Below are 27500 nucleotides of genomic sequence, written 5' to 3' on the forward strand. Positions count from 1 at the left end.
CGGGGACCAGTGAAAGGGCCTGTGTTGTCCCGCTGACTAACTGCAAAGTGTGAAAATTGCAGTAAAGTCCTTACAGTTCTCTGAGCCACGTCTCACTTTATTGGTTTATTGAAGATGTGCAAATATGCATGGAAAAAAGTATATAAGGCAAAAAGACTTTGTATGATAATAACATATATGAAAGTCAATATTTAAGATGAACACTTTTATTCTTTACAACAGCCTGAACTCTCTTAGCCAAGCTTTCTTGTCATTTCTTACATTGCCTATTCTTCTCCGGGCCTCTTGAAGGGCATTAAATGCTCAGGTACATTTTTTATGCTTGAATAATTCACAGCTCAGCGTTAAGTGGGTTTAAAAAGAAACTTCTAAAAAGGGTCTGTACAAGAACTGGACTGAAAATGGGTGGGAAAAAACCTTTGAAAGACTTTCGGAAAGCACTATTGCATTTTACTGCATTCTAGCATTTGGCAAAACTTTGAATGGGGCAAATTGCATTTGGACTCATGGTTTTAGTTTTTCTAAGCATTTAAACATCTTCAGAATGCACTTTGTTGCACTTTAATAAAATTTTAATAACACAAATCCTTCCTTTTTAAATAAAGTTTCTCAGTTTATTTTTATTTTTCTCACTCCAGATCAAAAAGATTGTATGTGGCCCAGGAACACCCCTGCTTAGCAGAATGTTGTGGTTTTAAGTTAACCATGATCCTCCTCTAGGAGGCGACATAGCAGCAACATGATTAAATCACTTCTCTCTCTCTTTCTATTTTTTCCTTTAATGCTCCACATTAAAGGCAAAGAGCTTTATTCCCCTAAACCTATTCCTACATTTTGGAATCATGGATAGTTACATTTATTATTATTTTTTTGATAATTCCCTGCTTTGACCTGCTAGAGCAATGGTAATCCTCCTTCTGCAACACTTTCCAAATGTTTTAATTCATGCAGATAATGCCCACAGGCTACATTCCAGTCATAAAACTAGCACCACCTGTTTGCACAGGTAAACCAGCCTTTCAAGCTAAGTAACTAACACAAACAGATGGTGACAGTCAAATACAATGTATGTAAGCAGCTTTCTGAATAAGACTGAGGCAAATAAATACAATTTAGAGAATTAGATCAGATAATCAGCTATCCTCTTAAAAGACAGCCGTGAACTTTTCGTGGTGAAAAATAAGTAGTGGGTACAAAAAAAAGATAACAGTCAGAACTGATTGGTGACTTTCTTTTATAGTGACCTTTATTTTGAAACTGATGTGGGGAAGTTTCTGCTTTTGGCTCTCCCTGTTTCTCCACCCCAGGGCTCCACACACCCACACCTTGTTATAAATGTGATCAGGTGGCTTTGTCAGATGAGACCTGGACTCCTGGACAGAGGAGAGAACTGGACCGAAATGGAGTCCACCCTCCTCAAAGGTTTGCTATTTGTTAACTGGCTTGTTTCTTTTTTCTTTTACAGTTTGAAAAGTGTGGATTAAATGTATTTATTTTTGGATAATGCCTTTTTAAATGTGCAGAATAACCGCTGCAGGGAGATTGCAGCTGATGCACTCCTACCGCTTCATATTTGTAGACAGCAGGCTCTTTTTAAACCTTTCTCCTGCTGTCAGGGGTGTGGCACTTCCCCAAATTGTTAATTATTAGAGTATTCACTGATTTATAGCCAACTATAAAGTATATGCAGGCACAGTTTTAGTGTTGATGACTGATTTTTAATTTCTTTGTTTTAACCTGGCTGTCCTTTTAAGAAAGTTGGATAACAAGGACGTCCTGGCATATGATGCTGTCATATGTGTTTTGTATTTATTTTAATATTTTATTAAAAGTGCATGTTAAAAATAGGCTGATAAGACAGATGTTTGTATATACAGATTACTCATTAGTTGAGCGTTCAGAAAAATTGATGTCTTTCAGGCAGATATTTGTAACACTGCTCACCTGAATTGTTTAACTGCAGGTGGAGGAGACACTGCAGGCGTCGAGCCTGCAGCGGTGCCCTCTGGCGGTTCGCAGCCCCCGGCTGAAATAGAAGGGCCTGCGGAGCTGGCCAAGACGCAGGGAGACAAGACTCAGATCGGGAAACCTGCAGGAACAGGAGATGAGGTGAGCAGGAGAAACAAAGCACACATGTTGTGACTTCTCCATTATCTAATGACAGTGAAGCAATTAAAGCAGCTCTGTTCACAGGCTCAATATCCCCACTGAAGATAACACATGTACTTTCTCCTCTCTTGTGTTTACCAGGAGATGTATTCACTTGACAGCTCTCCAGACAGCGAAGATGAGGGTATCGGCAAGAAAGAAAAGAAGAAAAAGAAGGTGAAAAAGAAGAAGAAGAAAGTAAGTGTGACAGAGTTCAGTAAAGTGAACTGCCGATGAAAACGGTATTGATTGTATTTGGAATTTTTTGTTTGTAAATATTTTCTGGTATCTGCTAAGTTAACTCAGCAGTTTTCTTAAGGATTTGTCCTGACGGGAGCACATGTGGTGCTGAAATCATGAGTTACAGCTTCTTACAGAGGAGTGGAGTACAGCCAAACAGGAGAGAATCGTTTGTTCCATGTGTGGCTCAACTGTCGCTTTTTGCACAAGTGGTTAACGACATAGCAGGGATAGGTGTGTGCATGTGTGCTTGTTTGTGGAGTTTTCCTTTATGTGTGTTGCCAAGTGCCTGAAGGGCCTCTCCCATATGCAGTCACAGACACAACTTGCCCTCGTATGACAGAAACTCACTGGGGCGTGTTGGCCATGGCTCATTCCTTCTCATGTATCGTTTCATAAACAAAAGATTGTTTACATAAACTTCTGTACGTAAAATTAAGCACTAATATTCTCCTTCTTTCTTAACAGAGCTCCAGCTCCTCCTCCTCCTCTTCTTCATCTTCATCTTCCTCCAGTAGCTCCTCAGACAGTGATAGTGAGGTAAATTGCAGATTGGCATGTGCTGATCAGGGTTTCAAGAGGAAAATTATTTGTTCAACAGAAATCGAAATAAATGCGATCTTCACATGTGGAGCCATGGAAGAAAAACACTTCTCGAACAGCCACTTCAACTTTCAGACCGAATGCCTCGTGTTATTTCCAACCACTATTTGATATGGAGGTCACAGTTTGTCACACACCACTTGTAACACTGGGGCATTTTTAACTAGTCAGTGCGAGCAAAAGTGTGCACCAAAATGTTGCTGATGCATCCGTGCAGAGCACTTTGTGTTTATTGGTAAATTGTAGTTTTGCTGATAAAGTGACAAAGCAGTTTTATCCGCACACCCACATGCATGACACACACATTTACACCTAACCACAGATCCTATGATGGGTCTTTGAGAGCCTTTTTTAAAAGCTCCTGCTAAGGTCAGGCATCCAAAAGAGTTTTGTGAGGGCTGTCCAGAGCGCTTTTGTTCTCTGTATGTTGACACATGAGACACAAAGTCAAACACAACAGCAGACCCTCGACAGAAGTAAGTTGTAATGATTGATGGCTGATCTAGAGCCTTCAATTCTAATGTAATAAATCTGAATAAGTGTGTAATTTCTGTGATCATGTGACTGGTCTGTTTTCATTAGAATTTTCACCTTTATTAATAGATTCAGGTTTTAGGAGAAGCCAGGGTTTTCTTGCTCACATGTAGCTTCTGTATGTGCTTATTACCAAGTAGAAAAACACGACTCCCTTGCAGCTCCATGCCTGCTCTAACCTGTCATTTACCAGGTGCTGCCATTACATGACTTAGTCATGACAACATTGCTTACAGTCATTAATTGATGTTTGCTTATGTGAATACCCTTCCAAACACTTGGAGAGTTTTGCAGTTTTGTTTATGTAAATCCTTACGAAAAGCAGCTATACAAAGTCCTTGGCTGGAAGCACAATTTCAAATCGGCTCACATGGGATTGATTGTCCCATTTAATTATGTATCTGCCTCCAGTGAGGATACTGTCTAAAGATGTTGTCTGTTCAGTGAATATTTAGGGTGGATTGAATCTAAAAACTGCATTTTTATCCTGTCTCTCAGCAAACTGATAGATAAGCACGCCAGTCTTCTCCCTGCTCTTGTCAATTTCAGCTCTTAAAATAACTCAAGGAGCACACAATGACTCGCAATTCCAGTTTTGTCTAGTTTTCCAATTTTGCAACTTTTAGATGACTGCAGTCATATGATGACATGATGTGGGTGTAAAGACTGGAGACTCAGGAAAAGCCAGTTATTTTGCTATTGCATGATTTTAAGATAAAAAGACAAAGGTCAAAGACACAAAGCAACAACCAGTTAACCACCTAGTGGGTCACCTCGGATAGGACTTAACAACTGATGAGCTTTATTGTGACTTTATTTAACTTACTGAAGTAGAAGGTCTCAAAAATAAGTATACAGAGCAGCAGAAATGATTTCTCAACAGGCGATAGACTTTAATGTCCTGATCTGAAATGACAAACTATGTGAGAGGAACACGCCCATTAACAATGATATCTTTTGGATCTCATCCAGCTACCCATGAGTTGTGTCTGAGAAAGTTATGTGTCTTATCACGAGAATACAGTAACATATCCATTGTGTGCATGCTTCCATGCATCACTGCTCATGCATGGTTATGCGTGGATGTGCATACTGTGAGTTGGTTTTGATGTCTGATTTTGAATCCTTCTCCCGAGTCTTTTTCATTAATACAAATGCAACACTGCATGAATACACGCGAAATAAAAATGCATTTACGAAACAACTGCTGTTCAATGTTTCCTGGCAGGATGAAAAGAAAAAGAAGAAGAAGAAAAAGGAGAAGGAAAAGAAGAAGAAAAAAGACAAGGAGAAAGAGTATATCCACGACAGTGTCGTCATATCTCAGGCTGGTAGGTGATCTACGCTATTTCACGATGACAGTTTGTTCTTGATTTCTGGTTTGCAGCGTTCGCTCGATGAACCTGAAATTTCAATTAAATCAAACGGCTAGTTTGTTTAATTTGCCGTTCACAAACAGATACTGAACATTCATTGGGTTATCGTGGAGTAGTGCTGAGGTCAGCTCACAAAGCCAGAATGGGGGCTGTGTCTAGATCCCCTTTATAACAACATGTCCTAAACCATCCTGCAACGCCACATTCTGTGATCATAGTAGACCAGCTGTTTACATAACAAAATGTCTTTTTGTTTCCAGAATGATTAAACTAATGCATTGCATTTTGTTGCATTCAATCTTACCAGGTTCCAATGGCCAAATAAAACATGCAGACGATCTTGGTCAGGTGAGAAACAACTCAAGTCTGTAATTTTATACATTGCATTGCTAAAGAGGTCGACGCTCCAGTAACACCTGTGGTATAGAGAACAGCTTTATTAATCGACCAACGTGTTTTTTCATCAGGATTTCATCAGATTCATGAGAAATGTATTGCAAACCATAATTTACATGCCGTACATGTTTAGCAGAGAAAAAAATTCTTAATTTGAATCAATCATATAGGTCCTGTGTACCGATCCACCAATCCACTCGGTTGTGTGAAAAACAGAGCACAATACATCAAAACATTCCAAACTTATCATTGTAATTTTATTTTTATTTGTCTCAGGATTTTAGCTCATCAGATGATGAGGATGACAAGAAGAAGGAAAAGAAGAAGAAGAAGGAAAAGAAGAAGAAAGTGGGTTTAATTTCCCCTCCAAAACTGGCAAATTTTACGACGACTAATTGTTTAATAAGACTATCAAATTTCAACATACCATAAATGACAAATGACAGAGACAAAGGTAGACTATGGTAGGTATGGTAGACTATGTTAATGAATATGTATTATACGTCCTCTGTCCTAGGAATCTTCTTCCTCATCATCTGATAGTTCATCATCTGACAGTGAGGACGAAAAGAAGAAGAAGAAGAAAAAGAAGAAGAAGGTGTGAAACTCACCATTGTCACCACATGTATGTAACTCTGAGGAAAAAGACAGAGAATGATTTATACTTAATACTTTTTATTCCTTTCTCACAGCAATCCAGCTCTTCTTCATCTTCTGACAGTGAAGATGACAAGAAGAAGAAGAAGAAAAAGAAGAAGAAGAAGGTATGAACATCACTATGATGTGTCTGTCTGCCTGATGTGTCTGTGTTAATGTGCAGACAGAAATAGATTTTATGTGAATACTTTTTATTCCTTTCTCACAGGACTCCAGCTCCTCTTCTTCTGATAGCGAGGATGACAAGAAGAAAAAGAAGAAGAAAAAAGACAAGAAGAAGAAGAAAAAGAAGAAGGTATTCCCCGTGTTTCTTAATTTTCAAGTGAATAATGTATTTTACTTCTGTGTTAAAACTCATTTATTAAAGAGATTTTTGTGTGTTAACTATATTTTTTCCTTTCACAGGACTCCAGCTCCTCGTCTTCTGATAGCTCTTCTTCTTCATCCTCTTCTGACAGTGAGGATGACAAGATGAAAAAAAAGAAGAAGAAAAAGGACAAGGACAAGAAAAAGAAAAAGAAGAAGGTATTGTCCAAGCGTCTTAATTTTCAAGTGACTAATCTTTCTATTTCACTTGTGTTTAAAAGTTCATTAAGACTTTTTTGTTTTAAATACATTTGTTTTTCCACAGGACTCCAGCTCAGATAGCTCCTCTTCTTCATCTTCTTCTGACAGCGAGGATGACAAGAAGAAAAAGAAGAAGAAAAAGGACAAGAAGAAGAAAAAGAAGAAGGTAATGCCTGAGGTTCTTAATTTTCAACTGACTAATTTCTCTATTTCTGTATCACAGTTCATTGATGATATTTTGTTTTAAATATATTCATTTTTCCACAGGACTGCAGCTCAAATAGCTCCTCCTCTTCTTCTTCTTCTGATAGTGAGGATGAGAAGAAGAAAAAGAAGAAGAAGAAAAAGGACAAGAAGAAGAAGAAAAAGAAGGACAAGAAAAAGGTAAAACAGATGTGGATGTTTGTTGTCCTCTTACATTCATATGACGTTACAAAATATACAGTCAGTATCCAGGCATGAACAATGAAGAAGAAACCTTACCATAGGGGTTTCATTTCTTTATTTAAACAACAAGATGAATGATGTTTCTTTTCCTTAATGCAGGATTCCAGCTCTTCATCCTCATCTTCTGACAGTGACAAGGAGAAAAAGAAAAAGGACAAGAAGAAGGAGGACGATGAGAAAAAAGTAAAGTAACTTGTGTTTGTGTTTAATAAAAGCATCAGTCCTGTTGCTCTGTGATAACCCGCCCACAGTGAACACATTTGCCCTCTCACTGGCTTTTCACTATCAGGAAATGATTCCTAACAACTCAGCTTTTATCATTTTGAAAGTTTGTGAAGTTTATTTTTTTAGCTTAACTGTGTGCGTGTGCTTCTGTGTCTTCTTTCAGGATGAAGAGCAGAGTGATATTGTTCTGTCAGCAGCAGGTGAGTGTTTTCTACTTGCTCTTGTGCACAGTAATATAAATCACAGTAGCCAAACATTTACATTATGTTGATCCTTTTGGTTGCCTTTTCTCCATTTTTGTAGGTGGTGTGATTCCAGGACCAGATGAAAAGGTTCCTGGCAAGGTGAAATATTTGCTCACGCATACTTTTCACACTACACCTGCATGCACAAACTCAATACGTGCAAACAAAAGAGCGACAGCCGATGCAAACTTATTCATGATAATTTTTCTCGGTTGCCAGTTTCAGGTTTAAGTAAGGACTGCATGATGTTCCTTTTATATATTATGATTGCCCTGTTGGACTCAGAAAAGATGATAAAGCTGAGAATGGTTCAGTGCAAATTTATTGTGTGGCTGTCAAGTTGCTAGCCTAGATAAGAAGTACCGGGATAGCTAAAGATGACGGTGCACAAGAGACAAAAGCTTGAGAGAGATTAATGGAGCTGACAGGTTTTTGGGATCAGCCTCAAGTGGCTAACAGAAGACCTACAGTTTTTTTTTTTGTTTAATTTTTCTTGCTCTGGAGTTTGTTGCTTCATTGAAAAGATGATTCCACAGGAGTTTTCAGTGTCCTTGGTTTCTCCCCATGTTGAGAAAAATTAAATGTTTACAGCTGACTCAGTGCTTTAGGGAGCCTACAAACAGGAGTGGTCACATCATGGTGACCACGTCCTGGTTTTATATAGAAAGGCATGACAGAAAGAAAAAGATATAATAGTTACTTTCCTTTCCCATGACAGCTTCAAACTTCAGACGATTGCAAAGTCTCCTCTACATTGGCTGGTATGTATGCTTCTCTAGCTCTTACATAGATCAAATAGCATTGATGGCATTGGCAATGGTATTGATGGCAATGATGTTTCCTGTCTAGCAGGGGGAGTAGAGGCAGTACCTGAGGATGGCAACCTGAGTGATGATGAAGGAGGAGGGGAAGAGAAGGACAAAAAGAAGAAAATGAAAAAGAAAAAGGTAAAAGATTGTCAGCTACCCATACAGAACTCTAATAACAGTACTACTACTAATAATAATATATACTAATAATAATAAATTAAACTTGTAATTGTTCAACTCTTTTACAGGATTCCAGCTCTTCTTCTTCTTCTTCTTCTTCCTCTGATAGTGAAGATGAAAAGAAGAAAAAGAAGAAGAAAAAGAAGAAGAAGCAGACAAAGAAGAAGAAGAAGAAGGTGGCTAGAAAAAGTCTAAATATATATTTTACAGAAAATCGTGTATTTCTGTTACTGACTGACTGATGCACTTTCTAGGATTCTAGCTCTTCTGATGACAGCTCCTCTTCTTCCTCCGATAGTGATGATGACAAGGTGAGAAGAACATCTACAAAAATTGCCATTTTCGTCTTTGCAAACACATTTGCCGCACTCAAAATGATGAAAGATAGAAGATTGCACAATTTAAATTGAGTCTTCGTTTTCGTATTTAGAAAAAGAAGAAGAAGAAGAAGAAGGACAAGAAGAAGAAGAAGAAGAAAAAGAAGGTGAGGGGCCATCCACTTTAAGGTTTTAGGTTGACTTTATTTATTTATAAGCTACTGTAATTCCTCTAAATGAAATATGTTCCTTGTTTTTTGTCCAGGATTCTTCTTCTTCATCAAGCTCCTCAAGTGATTCTTCTAGTGATGATGATAAGAAGAAAAAGAAGAAGAAGGATAAGAAGAAAAAGAAGAAGAAAGACAAGAAAAAGGTAAAGAAGAGTGGACTCACTGCCTCCTCCTCCTTTGTATATTTTCAAAACTCTGGTTCCTATCCGTCTTATGATTGTGTGACCTCACTATCATATTTACATCCCAGGATTCCAGTTCCTCTTCGGGTTCTTCTTCCAGCAGTGATGATGACAAGAAGAAGAAAAAGAAGAAAGACAAGAAGAAGAAAGACAAAAAGAAGGTAGTTCTACTCTGTGTGATGGGAAAAAAAAGTGTCTCTGCTCATTTTGGTAATCATATTTGTGAGTTGATGAGTTTCTAATGCTTCCTCTCTGAGCAGGACTCAAGCTCCAGTTCAGGCTCCTCTGGTAGTGACAGCGACAAGGAAAATAAAAAGGAGGAGAGTGAGAAAAGGGAGGAACAGGTAAAATGACCTGTAACATGCTAATATCATCAGATTATATGAAAGAAAAATGACAAATAATAATTTTAGTGTTATTCTTTTTTACCGAAGTTTTGGCTCCTCGGGAAGTGAAATCAATAGAAACAACAAAAAAAGCTTTTAATCTAAAAATGTTCAAAATGGATTGTTAATGTTCATTTCCAGGACCACCTTGATGGTGAGCAAAGCAGCCACTCTAAAACCAGCATTTCAGCCTCAGGTGGTGGTGGACCTTCTGCCAGCTCCAAGCCAAGTGATACTCCCAATGTGTCTCTTACATCTCCCGCCTTGAAGCTGCATCCTGTGAGTTCTTCAGCTGCCACCAAGCCATCCCTTGTAATCAAACGTCCCAGCTACATGGAGAGCCTGATGGGCACCCCGAAGAAGACTGGAGACAGCACGACACACTCCACTAGTCACTTCACCTCAAAGGATCTGCTGTCAGGGCCCAGACCTTACCAATATTAAGATTTCATAGATCTTAGTTATCAGCCAAAATCTGGCCTACATCACAATGGAAGCACTTAAATGTAATCATGAATGCTTTAATGATGTTACCTTGGGTCATGATTTCATTGGAGTAAATTTTACAAAATAAATACACCGCTTGATTAGAGAGAAAAGATTTGTGTTTTTAAAATTGACAAGTTTACAATTGACAGTTGTAAACTTGTCAATTGGTGGAGGAAATGTCAATTTATGATCACAACAGGTTAAAGGTTTGAGAAATAAAAGAGCATGAATTCATGTTTGTGGTTTGTGTTTGCTGTTATTATTACTAGTTGGTGCATCAGCACTTTCTACTAGAGGCTGCTTTCATTATAAGCAGTAAATTCTATATCTACAGTTAATTACAATGTAAATATTTTATACATGTAACTACTCTAAACTACTGTCAGGAAATACAAATTATAAAAGATAAAAGGAGTTGCTTTATTCTTTAGCAACTCCATTCAATTGCTGAACCACAATTGATCACCTCTGTTACCCCTTGACATAGAAAGCGGTATGCACTGCACTGATTACTAGGTTGAGCATATGGTTTTAAATGTGTGTTGTGCTGTGTCATTTTTGGACCCATGTGGACCATGTGCCCCAGTAATTATGGTTGCCCGAATTTATGTTACAGTGGGACACAGTTGTGACACGCGCAGGTGTTCCCCCAGACCCAATGGCTTTTGCTGCTGCATGGAGTTAAGAGCAAGGCAGCACAAGCCATATGTCTTTCAGAAAGCAGCAGTGCCATTGTCACACAGTATTTGAGATTCCAATATGTATGTGTATCTATACATGGAATTAGCCTCAAATAAATTAAATGAAAGCCTGTATATATTGAATTAAAACTCAAATATAGTGAATGAATAAATCAAATGAATCCTGAATATATAGAAAGAAAGTCTGAATATATTGCATAAAATTTATGTTACAGAAGCTCTGGTGCCATCTTCTGTTTTAGATGTGTAATATTATAGCATGTGACATAACTACAGGTCATGGAAATCACTGCACAGGCTCAGGACCACTTCCAGAAATCATTGTCTGTGAGCACAGTTCACTGTGCCATCCACAATTGCAGGTTAAAGCTCTATCATCCAAAGAAGAAGACATATATGAACATGATCTACCTCTTCTTTAAAAGATCATGGAAGGGTTGAAAACTATTCTGTAGTCAGAATAATCCAAATTTTTAAGTCATTTTGAAAAACATGGACACTGTTGCATCCTTGAAATAAAGAGGAGAGGGACTATCCGAGAGGATGGTAGGAGGGATGGAGCTTATCGCAGCTGATGTGGGGGAAGCAGGTGGACGGTGGACAGGCCAGCGAGCAAGGTTATGTATCAAATACGCACAAATAAGAAATATAACACTACCTCACAACGTCTCCCTCTCACCTCACCGCAAGAACGAACTGCGTTTGCGGGGCGTGGTGCGGTGTTGAACACGTGACTTAGGTGCGGTCGGTCACTCCAGATTTCCTGAAAAGTAGTAGCAGCGAGAGCTCGCTGACAGAGTCTGTTTCGGAATCGGAGAGAAGAGGCGCATAAGTAATAGTCACAATGAGTTTCGATCTGTCAGAAGGTAAAAATATATTGCAGCTTTACGTGTTTTTTTTTCTTTAGCTGCACTCTTCTGTTGTTCGAAGATTTTGCGCTTTTGTTCGCGCAAAACCTGCGAACAGGTTTTGCGCTCCATATTGCGATATGTGGACACATGGTCCTTAAAACCCTGTCCCATCTTTGTCTTTGGCAGCTGCGGGTAAGGACGAGGAGATAAAGAAGGAGGAAGCACAGAAAGATGAACTCAATTTGCCCTGGGGCAAGAACAAAGATAAGGACAAGGTAAGACTTTTAATTCGCTTTCCAGAACAAAATGTGCGCTACGGATGGGAGTTGCATAAACACGGTGACGAGAATTGACATCTCCTCTTGTAAACCGGTTTTTCTCGTATTTCCTTACTTTTGATTAACTACAATAATCACGACATAAAAAAAAACTATTTATTAATTGTAAACTTTGTATATTTTTAGGAAGGCAGCAAAGACAAGTCTGGAAGTAAGGACAAGGACAAGTCTGGAAGTAAGGACAAGGACAAGCATAAGGACAAGGACAAGCATAAGGACAAGGATAAGGACAAGTCTCACAGCAAGGAACATGGTGAGAAGAAGAAGGAGAAAAAGAAAAAGGAGAAGAAGCATGGAGGCAAATCTTCCAGCAGTGATGAGGTAGGTGTACCTGTACGGTTTAGTTTCAGGGATCACTTCCTCATCTCCTGATCAGGCAAAGTGGTTTTAGTTGATTTTTATTATTATTGTTGTTGTTGTTATTATTATTATTATTTGTATTTATTATTAGTATTTTGTAGCCAAAGTCGTTATAGTTTTCGTATTTTTCTAATTGGTTTTTATTTTGATTTCTTTTTGTATTTAATTCGGTTTAGTTGAAGTTATTTTCCAGGGTGGATTCTCTTGTTTTAGTGTAGTTTGTATTATTATTATTATTATTATTATTATTATTTTATTGGAAGGAATGTATTTAGGACAGTAGGTAATTTCTTTTTTGTGATTCACCTTTTCCAAGCTCACAAAATATTTTTTTCAAAGGTTTATTTTTAATTTTTATTTTAGTTCATTAAAGTCTTTTCTCCCCATCTAGTTTTTGTTTTTAGTTTTAGGTAACTAAAATGACCGGGGCTGGCACAGTGAACACACACAGGCCACCTCCACATAGCTGTCAGTGCTCAGTGTGTGAACGTGTCTCTGTAGTTATAAACCTGCAGCTAAACTTGTAACAAACCTGTCACACCTCTGCTCTAACCCTAACCCTAACCCTTATCCGCCGAATCTTTGGTTCCTATGGAACAGCCATAACCAGCCTTACCAGTACTTGCAGTTTAACAAGATGAGACACACCCAGCTCTCTTTGTGTGCTAAAGAGCTCAGACTGTGATCAGATCTGACTGACTAACCCGCAGCAGGGGAACACCTACTCTTTCGTCTTTCAGAGGAATTCCTTTTCTCTGACTTGCACTTTTATTTTAAGAATCATGTTGCTCACATTTGTATGAAAAGACTTACACGCATATGAGCCAGTGTGTTACAGAAGAGGAAACTGGTCAGATGATATGAGAGCTGTGCCACACTTGGATCAGTCGTGACCTGATTACATTTCCCAATATTCCTGCCCTCCCCCCGGCTTTTAAAGTGTTCCTTTATAAATCATTGTTTCCTTTCAGCAGTAACGGGATTATTCCCTTTGTCATTTCAGGACTGATGCTTCTTCGGGGACCAAACTGCTATGTTAGTCTTTTTATAATATCATCTGTCGACTAAGTGAGTGTGCCAGTTTTTCTTTTTGTCCTTCTGTTGATGTCTCAAGTACACAAAACCGATGATTCCTGGAAATTAATGTTCTGACAACAAACAGTAGGTCTGCAGGATTTACCCCCATTTTTTTCCACTCCTGGCCTGTATGGTTTTTCACCACAAGATGGCAGTAATGTCCACATAAAGCAAAAAAATGTGAAGATACTTTCTGTTATGAGAACGAATAAAAATACACAGATCGTTGTTGTCTGTCACTGTCATTTATTTTTGTTTTGGTAAAATAAAAAAGAGTTGGACTAAAGTAAATAAACCACTCGAATATTTCTTCTTAAACCGGTGACTTTTATGAATAATAGTTGGGTTTTTATTTTTAAATTTGTTTTTTAAGTAAATGGGTTTTTTTTTATTTAGATGCGTGTACGTATACTAAAAGAAGCAGTTTTCCTGTGAAACTGTGAATTAAAGATCATTTGATGTAAAATGTTAAGTGTTTTCTTTCCTCCTGGAAACTGGCCTCTATGTTGATGGATGGATCAGTTGAGGGCAGAGTAGTCGTGCACAAGCAAGAACAAATATTTGCCATCTTAGAAAAAAAAAAAATCCCAGAAATAAATTGATCACACTTCAAAAACCTAAAAAATATGGAAAGACACTTAACATCAAAGTGAGCTGTGTGTGACCCATGATGTAGAATGAGTTTCACATCCCTGCTCTAAATTATTGATAGAACTACTGACGTGGGAAAGAAAGAGTCATACTCAGCAGGTATGACATTGGACCACCAGCCTAAATTCTGCCTGGCCTGACACTGATCAGATATGTAAGAAACTTCCAGTTTAACACATTGATGTCATTGACAAACCAATTACAGGTCATCAAATACAGCAATTACAACATTCTGTTCAGTGCTATTTATGTAGCATCAAATCACAATAACAGTCACCTCAAGGCACTTTATATAGTAAGGTAAAAACCCTATGATAATCTGGTCATACAAGAAACCCATTAACAAAGAAAAAAATCTACTTTTGTGACTTAACTCATGAAGTTTAAGCAGCCAGTAAAAGTAGGCTGTGTCCCTTTTTTGTGGTTGGAAGATGCGGACAAGCTGTGAAGCACACTTCACGTTGACAAACGATCGGAACCAGACAGGTTCATTTTTAAACTGTGCCCCACTGCTCATTTAATTTTCTTTCCCTTCACCTTATGTTTTATCATTATGACTACTTGTCGACATGCATCTGAAGACTTGACCAAGTTTACATTTAAACGTCTTGTCCGGTGACTTTTCAAAATTTTCCAAAACTGCACTAACACTTTCACTTTTTATAATTTACCAGAGACAAAAAGATCAGAGGTAGAAGTGAATGTTTTTTAAAAGTTAAAAAAATACTCCTCCATTCAGCTTGCAAAAGGACTCTGGGATTCAGTGATTGATGGAGCCAGTGGCTGATTAGAGCTTCTAATTATAAAAGAAGGAGTCCTTTTTCAGCACGATTTTGTAATCACTCACGGCTGTGGATTCAGATTTACAATGGAGAAAGCAGCAGGAGTAGAAGAATAGTCACTGTTGAAAAATGAGAAATTTTCACAGGAAGTCACACACAGATTACTTATTTTAGGCCGGGATTGGACTGAACCCCCTTTTCCTTCAGAATTGCCTAAATTATTTGTTTCACAGATTCAACAAGTTGCTGGAAACGTTTGGCAAGGGTTTTTGGTCCATGTCAGCATAACACAATTTGTCATCTGCACATCAATAATGTGAATTTCCAGTTCCACCACATCCCAAAGCAGCTCTATTAGAGTAAGATCTGGTGACTGTGGAGGCCATTTAAGTACAGGGTGGGCCATTTATATGGATACACCGTAATAAAATGGGAATGGTTGGTGATATTAAAGTCCTGTTTGTGGCACATTAGTATATGTGAGGGGGCAAACTCCTCAAGATGGGTGGTGACCATGGTGGCCATTTAGAAGTCGGCCATCTTGGATACAACTTTTGTTTTTTCAATAGGAAGAGGGCCATGTGACACCTCAAACTTATTGGTAATGTCACAAGAAAAACAATGTTGTGCTTGGTTTCAACATAACTTTATTCTTTCATGAGTTATTTACAAGTTTCTGCCCACTTAAAATGTGTTCAATGTGTTGCCCATTGTGTTGGATTGTCAATGCAACACAATAGGCCATTCCCATTTTATTACAGTGTATCCATATAAATGGCCCACCCTGTACAGTGAACTCACTGTCATGTTAAACAAAAAACTGAGATGATCTGAGTTTTGTGAGCAGGTGTGCTACCCTCCTGGAACCAGCCATCAAAATATGGACATGATCAGCAACAACATTCAGGTTGACTGTGGTATTTAATAGGGGTGCAACGATACTCGTATCGATATTGAACCGGTCAATACAGTGCTTTCGGTTCGGTACGCATATGTACATGGCAAATTGAACCTCCCCCACCCTCATGACCCTGAAGGTAAGCGCATCATGGACTAAAGTAAAACAGTATGTTGGATGTGCCAGGCAATGCTCAATTACATGGATGGGAACTAGTGTGTTAGCGCAGTTAGCTCGTTAACGTGTTGGCCATCTAGCCCCACGCACGGGGCGATCCGCGGTAGCTCGTAAACGGAGATTTGCCGTGTTGTGGCGTTAACGTCATTTCAACGAGATTAACGCTGACAGCACTAGTGGGAACACAACGAATATGACTGCACATTTACACCGACATCATCCTAGTGCAAAGACAAGTGGAAGCAGACAAAAACAACAAGCATGCATGCTTCAAACTTTACCCGAGTCATTTAGACAGCCGTTAGCACATGATTCTCCTTATGGGGACCTGATATGTTTAATATTGTGGCGAGCTCAGACAAGGTGGAGACGGAGGTGTCGTTTGGTCTTGCTTCCCGTGAGCTAGCCAGGGAGCACAGCCGTTTATTGACATCTGCAGAAGAACACTGCCGCTAGCTAACTGCTCAGCGCGGCAACCGCACAACAACAACAACACACAGGGCGCCCTCTGCCCCCGGAAGGACACACCGTCGCAGTGAGAGGGCGTCACCCTTCACTATGGCAACATAAACAAAACATAACTGTACAAACAGAACCCCGAACAGTCCTGACCCGCTACATAGCCCCCATCTAAGGAGTCAGTTGTCCCCGACGACCCCATTACCCCACACAAAGTCCTGCAAATGTCCAGGTGCCTTCTTTTGAAGTCACTTGGGTCAGAACATGGGGTGCCACCATCGTCCCACTTCTGACACCAATGTGGCGAGCTCAGACAAGGAGGAGACGGAGGTGTCGTTTGGTCTTGCTTCCGTGAGCTAGCCAGGGAGCACAGCCGTTTATTGACATCTGCAGAAGAACACTGCCGCTAGCTAACTGCTCAGCGCGGCAACCGCACAGCAACAACAACAGCAACACACAGGGCGCCCTCTGACCCCGGAAGAACACACCATCGCATCGAGAGGGCGTCACCCGTCACTATGGCAACATAAACAAAACATAACTGTACAAACAGAACCCCGAACAGCCCTGACCCGCTACAATATGCTGCTGAGAATATAGCCCAGAAGAAGTGTATAGTATTGCTTTTATTTTGGAAAGAGCCATTTCTCTGTAATAAACTCTCTTTTCCAAAGATGAGTGATTCCTCAATCAGATACAGGGCTCGCAAAATCGCTAACCCGACGTCCCGGGGCTAGCGATTTTTCCAGTCGGGCTACCAAAATCTATCTCTGCCCTGCCCGTAGGGCTATGGTAGGAAGGAAAAATATATGTCAATGTTTTTGCATTCTTTCGGAAATGTAGCTGGGTAATTATGTCATTGGCATCGGTGAGCCACTGTCAATATGTGACATATTGAAATCGCGTTTGAATTTGCGCTTGTTTTTTGCTTTCACTTTGCAATCGGGTGAACTGTGTATAGAGAGCGACAGTACTGATTGGTGAGTGATGATAATTTGCGCACCAATTCCTCTGATATCGTCTTATCAATCATTAGCTTACTATGCAAACATGACAAGTGAAATCTCCCGCAGCAAGCTTAAACATGTGAGAGGTTGATCGCGCAGAGAATCGCTGACCGTTATGTGTGTGTGTGTAAAAGCAGCAGGATATATATTTTAGTTCTGCTGAGCCAAATAAGACAGGTCAGGGTGAAGAAGTGACAGCCAAAGAAAAGCTTACCACAAAACGGAAAAGTTATGACAAATCAGACTATAAGGCGAAAAGAAAGTGCAGCTTTATGGTTTCATGGACAAAAGAATTTCTGTGGCTGCAATATGACGAGCTATATAACCGGGGCTGCACATAAATGGTCCGCAGGTGCGCATTCGCTGTCAAAATAAAATAAAAAAAACGCGCACAAGATATGAAGTTGCAACGCGTGTTTGCATATATAAGATTTTCTGGAGGAGGACAGACATTTGTTTAGAACTCTTAAAGATGTCGAAGAAGCTCCTTTAAGCAATTACTTTGGTGTTCTTCCACCTCCAAAGAAATGTCAGAAGGAGTCCGAACCACAAAAGAAGCACGTATTCTCGGAAAAGTGGTTGCAGGAGGTGAGCTGGCTTCAAACAAATGATGAACGCACAGAGATGTGGTGCGGAATGTGCCGTGAAAATCCCACTCTAGCGGACAAAAACAGTGCTTTTTATATGGACGCAAACGCGCGTTGCAACTTCTTATCTGGTGCGCGTCTTTTATTTTGACAGCGAATGCGCACATGCAGACCACTTATGTGCACCCGTGTAAATAACATAATGTTCCTCCGGGTGTGTTGTTGGTTTTCTCTCGATTCCTGAGTCGACAAGCGCCTTTGTTACTGGGACCAGTCATTTTAAGAAAGGCCCCCAGTAGAACCCATGAGCAATGCAAGAAATGCATTATTGCTCAGTCTGCAATATCTTTCCCAGAACAAACACCAATTGCAAATAACATACTAAAAATAAACCTGAAAAATCTGTTTAGAACAGCATACTATGTTGCAAAGAGTGAACTACCACTGGCAAAATTTAGCAGTCTTTGCAAACTTCAAAAAGCAAATGGCCTAGATCTTGGTTCCACTTGTCTCTTACCCGTGACTTCAGTGGAAATTTCAAATTCAGGATATGACACAGACTGATTCATGTTCTACACAGTTCTTACAAGTTCATAGAAATTTCTGTTCAATTAGAACCAAGTATTTGAGTTGATGATTGTAATACAATGTTGTAATTTGTTTTTCAACAATTTTTTGATTAATGTTTTGTTTCCTTTACAATATTATACATTAAAGTATAATATTGTAAAGGAAACAAAACATCAATCAAAAAATTGCTCTCTTTTTTATTCGGGCTACTTACATTTATTTTGGGCTACCAAAAACTGAAGAGTCCCTGCCCGAAGGGCTACCAGGGATTTTGAAATTTTGAGAGCCCTGAGATATATTTATTTTTTTAATTACTTTTGTTTCAGCAGCATTCAATTTAAAAACTGTACTTTTGAGTTAAAATATATATTTATAATTTTAATAAATGACAAATTAAAAAGGCATGAACATTTTTTTTGTATTGAAAAAATATTGAACCGTGACACCAAAGTATCGAACTGAACCGAACCGTGAATTTTGTGTATCGTTGCACCCCTAGTATTTAAATAATACTCAGTTGGTCCTCCACACCATTATACCACCAGCCTGATCCCCACATAGCAAAATTGGTATGGGCCAGATCTGGCCCACACAATGTGCTTACACATGGCCCACATACCGCCAGTGTAGGGACTAACGCGTTATAATAACTACGTTATTATTGTGGTAACGAGCATGGTAACTAGTTATTATGCCAGAATCAGGAACACGTTAATCGTTACTGGTATTTAGATAGGGTCGTTATCAGTGATGGGAATAACGGCGTTACAAGTAACGGCGTTACTAACGGCGTTACTTTTTTCAGCAACGAGTAATAAACTAATTACTATTCCTATCGTTACAACGCCGTTACAGTTACTAACAAGAAAATGCGGTCTGTTACTATTTTTCAACAAACAGACGGTTGAAGCTGTGTTCAGCTTACTGCGTCTTCTATCAGTTGCACGGAAGTAGCTGACTACATAAGTAATCTGGAGCTACAACTTTAAGCAGCTGCGCGCGCTCCCACTGATGGTAATCACGATCACTGTCTAGCACAGTGGTTCCCAAACTTTTTTTGCTAGGCCCCCCTTTGTTTTACAAGAAAAATGTTCGCCCCCCCCCCCCCCGCGCGCGCGCACACGCACGCACAAACACATCCTCTAACCAAACACACCCATATTTTGCTCCATTGCGGTTTATTTCATACCTCAAACATTTATTAAACAATTAAGCAAATACAAGTAATCTGCAATAAATTACATTTAGTAAGAAAATAAACTACTAACTCTTTTACGCTACGTGCACACCTACACGGGTATTTTTGAAAACGCAGCTGTTTCTATGCGTTTGGACCTTTCTTCCACATGTAAACGGCGTTTCGAATCACCGAAAACGGAGATTTTTTTAAAACTCCTTTTTTGCGTTTAGGTGTGGACGAGGAATACAGAATTCATCATGCAACGTCAAAGGTATGTGCCTTTTTTCACGTCAGGCTGTGCGCCACGTTATCGTTTACATGAGATGAATTGCAGAATAGCAGGTAGAGACAAAATACTGTTAATCTGACAATCTGCAGGTTTTACACGCTTACATACACACATGCAGCTACTGTTCCTTTATTTACAAAGGCAGAGGCCTCACGGTGTGATTATTTTACGTGTAATTGTTTTTTTCCGGTGTAATAATATTCAACATTGCTATCAATACATTTTTCAATCCCTCTGCAAAAAAGGTTCAACAACATAAACAACTGTTGGATGCTGTTTGTCCGTGATTTGAACCGGGGGAATAAATGGTGGCAGGATCAGCCTGATGTTATTTGTATCCCACTGTAACTTTACTGTATAAAGAGCTAACATCTCCAAAATGTCAGGAGTAGTTAGTCATTACAACAAGTGTTTGTGAACTAAAAATCAAGAATGTGGGATACTGTTTGTCCGTGATTTGGAGAGCCCAGCGCTGCTCCCGACGAAGGGAAAACCAATTCTGCCTGGGAGACCTACCTCGGCACTTGTGCAGGTGAAGCCAAAGGGAAGATAAGCTTCACCATATTTTCTAGTCTTTGGCTTAGAATGAAGTTGGTTTAGAAACATTCAGCGATGCTTCATCTCCTCCTTTGCATTTGTGTGGGAGCCCCGTCAAAAACCTGTCCATTATGCTAGCAGTGTCCAAGCCCTGTTTTTTTGTTTTTTCCCCCTTTACATACCGTGCCCCCCCCCCCCCCCCCCCCCCCCCCCCAATGGCTCTGCCCCACACTTTGTGAAGGTCTGGTCTAGCACAACACCTGGAGCTAAGGGGGCAAAACAATCGCACGAGTGCTGCTGTTTGACTGAGGAAGAATAAAGTAGTCGTGGCAAGCCAATCACATGACCACTTCAAGACAATATGGGGCGCCGTTTGTAAAGTGAAACATGCTGAAATTAACGGCAACATTTTTCCACATTTAGCTCAAAACCTTACAAAAACATATTTTTTCGAGTAAATTTTTACAACATTTAGTAAAATATTTGTAATTTTTCATCAAATGTTAAATATTAAATCTAAATGTTAAATATTAAATCTAAATGTTAAATGTTAAATCTAAATGTTAAATATTAAATCTAAATGTTAAATGTTAAATCTAAATGTTAAATGTTAAATCTAAATATTATATTTAAATCTAAATGTTAAATGTTAAATCTAAATGTTAAATGTTAAATCTAAATGTTAAATGTTAAATCTAAATATTATATTTAAATCTAAATGTTAAATGTTAAATCTAAATGTTAAATGTTAAATCTAAATATTATATTTAAATCTAAATGTTAAATGTTAAATCTAAATATTTAATGTTAAATCTAAATGCTAAATGTTAAATGTTAAACCTAAATGTTTAGGCTAATATGCAAATGTATTGTACGGATCAACGGAAATACCAAAATAAAAGCTACGAAAGATGCAACGAAAGATGCAACGAAAAGATTCAAGTCTCTGGAAACAGCTGGAAACTATTTGAAATTCAATAAGAAATGAGACTGTCAAAAAGTTTTCAGTTTTTTATTTGTCTAAAAATAATGGCATAGCACTTTTATTATTTGACTTATTTATTTTTTTAGAAATTTCTAAAATATGTGTGCTTTATGACAGGGACTCTATTGCATTTATTAAGCGCTCTATATTTTGATATTAGTGTCTCGTGTAGTATATAATCATGTGCTGTCTAATAACTGAGGCCTTAAACCTTAAACATATAAATAAGAAGTTAGACTTGTAACTCTGATCACGTCTCCTTTTTGATTTTTAGAGGTACTAACCCTTAGGCGACAGTAACAACACTGTTTTTACCTACCAATTCATTTAAAAGGTCTGCCACTGCCACTTTAAAGTCTGTTGACCTCATCAAGGTATGCAATATGATGACTTCATCACGAACTGTTTGTAGTTCAGTAATATTAGTCTTATTTTTACTTTAACACATGCTGTTTTCCACTCTCTTCCTGTGTGTTGGATTTCATTTTGCACCATGTTTGAATAGTTTGTTCTTTAAAAAAAAAGAAGCATAATGTTTGGCAAAAATCTCAGAAAACTGTGTAGAAGCAAAAGTGACAGGAGATAGAAATACTCAGCTGCTCATAAACCAAAACTACTCGGCCATAAAGAGGTCGGAAGAAAAAGGTGAACGCTCGCAGCCAACAAGGGCAAAACAACTCAAAGAAGACATGATGCAGCACTAAAGCAAAGGATCGCTCGTTTACTTGACATCAATATTAAAGTTATGGTGAACTGCAGCCAGGTCTGTCAGAGAGGAGTAGTACAGCGTTTAGCATCGAGGATCTCCTTCAGGTCTTTTGAATCTTTCATGGAGGTGCAGAAAAAAAAATAAAATGGAGCAGGTTTCAGAAGGAAATCAATAATACATCAAGCACACATCTGTTTGTGGCTGCTGGAGAAACTCAGTTTTACCCATCCATCATGTTTAAACCTAATTTTAACCTGTAAGAAGAGAATCAGGAGAATTAGAGGAATATTTCTTCTTCGGTCAGAAGAATGTATGAATCATTTGTGCTAAAAATGTCTTTCACTTTAGAAAAAACATGTTATTTCATTGTTTTGCTTTTTTTGTCCCCTTTTCATTTCTGTTGAACTTCTCTTACCTAATTAGCGCATCACTTGCATCATTTGGATTTCTCTTCAGCTTCTGACAAATGACATAGAAATGCAAACTGAAAGTCAGAGGAGAACGAGAGGTCAGAAACCATTAACATGCAGCAGGTCCATAATTTGTTAGACAAAGACACAACTTTAGTTTGCCTCAGTTTGTCTCCTATACATACCACAGCGGATTTAAAGTCAAACAATCAGGATATGCCTTGACTTAAAATAATATGTTCTGGCCTACAGAGGCAAAACTGCTGAACCTCTGTCTTTCTCCAATAAATTGTGGATGTATGAAAAGGTGAAAAACTCAACTACAGCAGAAATGATTGACAGAAAAAACAAGACCATTTAAATATGCAGCATATTGTCTGATCCTAGCTTTCCAAATTTGTCTTTGTCAGTTATGATGGTAAAGAGAAAGAGAGGAGAATGGATGGACGACAGTAAATGAATCAGGACCTGCAGAGGATTAGTAAAGAGGAAGGGAGGGCAGCTATGAAAAGGATGAAGAGTGGAAAGGCAGCAGGTCCAGATGACATACCTGTGGAGGTGTAGACCAGAGGGCATTGGGCTTTTTGATCAGACTGTTCATCATAATCTTGGTGAGTGAGCGCATGCCTGAGGGATGGACAAGAAGTGTGCTGATGTGGAGAGCTATGGGATAAAGAGGGAGGGATGAAGTGGACGAGTCAAACCATGAAGAAACGAGAAAGAAGCCAGTTTAAGGAGACAGGCTTAGCTTCATGCCAAGAAAAAGCACTGCAGGTGTGATGTTTGCTTTTAGAGTGTTGATGGAGAAGTTTGGAGATGGTCAGAAGTAGGGATGGGTATTGATAAGATTTTCACGATTCCGATTCCATTTTTGATTCTGTTTAAAAATTCAATTCTTTATCGATTCTCTTATCGATTCTTTTTAAAAAAGGAGAACACTAAGGTCGATTAGCTTAGAACTTTGTTTTATATCTTCTCTTTGAACAAGATAGAAATTTAGGAGTAACATGGCCTTACAAACCCAACAGTGAGATCTTAAGAGATCCACAGCCTACGGCTCTTCAATGGGGTGTCACAGGGTCCCCGGGAAAAAAAATTGTAAATGTAAAATAATAAAATAAATATTCTTCTGTAGCAATAACAAAGTATAACATAAATTATTCAGTAGCAATTACACAAGAATATCCAGTAATGTCCCTGCCTACAATTAAACACATTCACTTACCGAAAATCGGGGCATCCGCTGTGGCAAATAGGTGCAAGCCTTTTACCACAAACTTAATCACTGCTCGGTGACATTCGTCTATCCTGGCCTGAAAGGAGATGCTATCGGTAGACTGCAGCGAGAACTACCAGCATCTGAGCCAGACTCTGTCTGTCTCTCTCATCATGGTCACCTAAATGGTCACCTAAATGCACAGTAATGGCCGGTTTTGTAATAAGGCAGATCGCGCTAACATAATATGCACTGTTAGTTGATTATTTACCTGCCACATTAACAGGAGAGGACGTGCAAACGTTACCGCTGCTGCTGGGTTGAGATTCACGAGTCTGGAGCGGAATTAAAAACACGACATTCATTTAAGGTTATCACGTGTTTTCCCTTAAATGAAGTATCTACTTTGCAAGTATTGCAAGTTGCCCTGTTGTCATCCGTTCTTGTAAAGTATGACCAAACTTTTGAGCTTTTGAGCCGCCGTGTTTCCTGCCAGGTAAATGACGCTCCGCAACGTGGTGACGTCATTCGGGGCGACTGGAATCGATAAGGGAATCATTTGCAAAAATGGCAAACAATTCCAAGGAATTGAAACAGTGGGAACCGGTTCTCAACAAGAACCGGTTTTCGATACCCATCTCTAGTCAGAAGGAGTTGCACTGTCTAGATCTAGAGAAAGCAGGATGACAGATGAGGTCAGGCGGGAATCTCCGTGGATTATAGCTTTTATAGGGAGCAGGTGGAGGTATGGACAGAATAAGTGTGTGTGAATAAGAGGGAGGCAGGTGTAGCAGTAAAGACACACATAGCAGAGGTAGTGAAGGTGAAGAAGAGAGCGCAGGCACGGTGGAGTGCATGGAGACGAGTATCGATGAATAAACTGTACAAAGATGGTGACTATGAAGCTACCAGGAAGGAGAAAAAGTGGATGACCTCAGAGAAGATTTGTGGATGTAGTGAGGGAGGACATGAGGAGGATTGATGTGAAAGATGAGCAAAGAGTAGGTGGATGATTTACTATGGCGCCCTCTGGGAGCAAGTGAAAGAAGAAGATTCTTTCGATTATATGTAAAAAAACAAAAAACAAAAAAAAAAACCCTAACCAAAACACAGCAGGCTACTAAGTCAGTGTGTTGTATAATAAGAAACAATAGCAACATAAACTAGATCTGCATCGTTCATATAGCCCTGCAATGATTCATGTCAAATAAGTTTCCCTTTTTAATTTTAAATTTTTCTTTCCAAGAGATCATTTAATTAATTCTGCCTTTGGGTGACACTGAGAGCTCTTTTTTTAAGTATGATGCCAAACGCCGTATGTCTCTTCAAACTTTTAAGCCCTGGTCCGTTGCACTGGGTGTAACTTTGCCCCTCAAGCATCTTTCATGAATATCACAAAGGTTGCAAGCCCTTTTCAGAAAGGGAGCTGCGAGTGGATGAGAGGAAAGTTTAAAGTTCAAGCAGAGAGACAGAGCGAGGGGAAGCCCTCGGGCCTTTTTAAGATGCTCCAATGTTCAACTTATTTACTTGCTGTGGCAAACAGTGAATACCTGCCAGAAGCTTTTAGGGCTGGAAAAAAAAATAAAAGCATGGAGTGATGTATATGGTGCTGCCCCCCCCCCCCCCCCCCCCATCATGGCTTATGCTGCACTTTTTTTAAATTCTGAAAAATCTAATTAGTGAAGAATATCTACAAATGCTTCACTCATAATGTTTCTCCTTTGATGTTCTGATGCTCTGAGACTGACAAGACTGAGAATCCTGTGAAGTAGAAAAGATATAAGCAGGCATTTAGTGCAGAGATGAGCTAAGTGAGATCAGTGGATCACAGTAATTAGATGCCGTACGTAGGTTGTTTGATGCAGTGTCCTTGGTAGCTTGTTTAATCGCTGATGAGTTCCTTTAGCCTGTGAGTTCATGCTCATCCCCGTGCTACTCTTTAATGAAAAAGAGATTTCTATTTTATTTCCTTCTTTGCCACAGACACAGTCTAGTCCAAGTTTTTTTTGTTTCTATTTGTTGCTTCTCCTTTTAAAATAAACCAAATGTTTATTTTATTTTATTTTCACTTGCTACACACGGGACAGACATGACTGGGGGAAAGAAAAGGGAGAAAGAAAGAGAGGTAGGGAGAGAAAAACAGCGGGGAAGAGGAACGGTGATAAAGGGCAAAATCCCAAAAACCAACAAAACAAACAGACAAAAAATACATATATCAATCACCTGGATCACCTGTTGAGAAAGAAAAAAGAGAAAACAAGCAAAAAAACAGATCAATATAATAAAAAACATCATTGCGATGATCTATTTGAATATAACAGTAAATACTAAATATTGAATATTATTGTGCAGCACGTAGGATCGACAGTGCTCAGTGTGCTTTGAGGTAGGAGCCAAAAAGGGTGTAGTTTGTGTGTGTGAGCACCCGTGTGTACACCTGTGAGCATGAGCGCGCTTGTATTTAAAAGGTTCCTTCATGCAATGATCTGCTAGAGGGTGTGGGGAGCCACAGCCCCGTCGTCCAGGGCATGAAGCAGGTATGGAGGAGATTCAGGCCCCCATCATCCAGAGGCCCCCAGAACACAAGAGACCAAGGAAGACCAACGGAGGGGCAACCGTGCCACTCTCCCGGAAAGAGCTGAGGAGAGCCCCAGATGAGGGGTCACTCAGCAGCTGCGGAGCAGAAGCCAGGGGGAGTTGCAGTGACGCGCCCGTGAGCTCCGCCGACAGCCAGCTGTGCCTGAGTGACCGAGCCCCAGGCCGAGATGCCGAGGGCACCCCACCCAACGAAGTGGCCCGAGTGAGCCCCAGGCTCCAGGCCCCGACAAGCAGCCACTGGAGTGAGCTGGTGCATACCAGACGCCCATCCCCGGACACCAAGAACCACCAATGCACGAATAGTCCAAGTTTCTATCTTCTTTTGAATGCATGCAGACGGCTTTAGGAGACTTTCAGAGAAGTAACTTTGCTTTCTTGTAAAGAGCTCTGCAGCCATTGTCTCTCAGAGAAGAACTCTCCTGACTGATTCTAATTATAGGCTCCTCTGGTGTGGCAGTGACAACGCTCTCTTGTTAAATTCCAAATTATGAAAATGAACACAGAGCTCAAATATAGCAGCAATATCAAACAAACTGATGAATGCTGTCACCGTGACAGGCAGAGAAAATGATTCACACAGAAGTGTGCAAAGCTTTCTGGTCTGTTCTATTTCATTCTACTGGGCCTTTTGTCGACGCGCCGCAGGAGGGCGCGAACGTCTCTCTTTCGTCTGGCGTCAACGGTCTCCCAGCAACAGCCAGGCTCGAGCTCGTCTCAATCGACCGCCGCTGAGCGCCGTCAAGCCGCACGGACACAGCCAGGCCCTCGCGGACAGAGTGGGGTGTTGCCTACAAAATAAAAGCCAACTGAGGTTAGGCGTGTAGTCGCCCAGCCTGACGGTGCTGGATTCTGCTGTCCCTGTTTGCTAGTTTGGATAAATGGCAATGGAATAAAATGTGAAATTTCAAGTTGGGAGGCTATTTTTAATGCTTAAGTAGCACCTCAAAGCAAAAAGCAAGAAAGATAATTAGAAAAGTAAAAATGAAATGTTAACCCACCAGTATTCATATGTATCGACCTCATGACTGCAGTGAATTGTAAAGATGATCGGTGAGGCAATTCAGGGATGATCGAAGGTACTGACACA

At 39.6% G+C, this 27500-nt stretch overlaps 1 protein-coding gene and 2 long non-coding RNA genes across 3 annotated transcripts; all 3 read left to right on the forward strand.

Moving 5' to 3' along the window:
* Positions 1-8571: 8571 nt before the first annotated feature.
* LOC113037018 (uncharacterized) lies at positions 8572-8738 on the forward strand. The gene is made up of 2 exons (XR_003274541.1): positions 8572-8603; positions 8682-8738. It is a non-coding gene; the product is annotated as an uncharacterized LOC113037018 (long non-coding RNA).
* Positions 8739-8876: 138 nt separating this feature from the next.
* LOC113035843 (uncharacterized) lies at positions 8877-9080 on the forward strand. Its single transcript, XR_003274391.1, has 2 exons — positions 8877-8911; positions 9010-9080. It is a non-coding gene; the product is annotated as an uncharacterized LOC113035843 (long non-coding RNA).
* A 2397-nt stretch (positions 9081-11477) lies between these two features.
* Positions 11478-13644, forward strand: LOC113036361 (splicing regulatory glutamine/lysine-rich protein 1-like). Its single transcript, XM_026192678.1, has 4 exons — positions 11478-11598; positions 11770-11858; positions 12048-12242; positions 13285-13644. The coding sequence occupies exons 1-4, from the start codon at positions 11577-11579 to the stop codon at positions 13288-13290; spliced, it is 312 nt and encodes a 103-aa protein (XP_026048463.1). The 5' UTR covers positions 11478-11576; the 3' UTR covers positions 13291-13644.
* The last annotated feature ends 13856 nt before the right edge of the window (positions 13645-27500 follow it).

Source organism: Astatotilapia calliptera, chromosome 14 (assembly GCF_900246225.1).
Source record: "Astatotilapia calliptera chromosome 14, fAstCal1.2, whole genome shotgun sequence".
Classification (NCBI taxonomy): Eukaryota; Metazoa; Chordata; class Actinopteri; order Cichliformes; family Cichlidae; genus Astatotilapia; species Astatotilapia calliptera.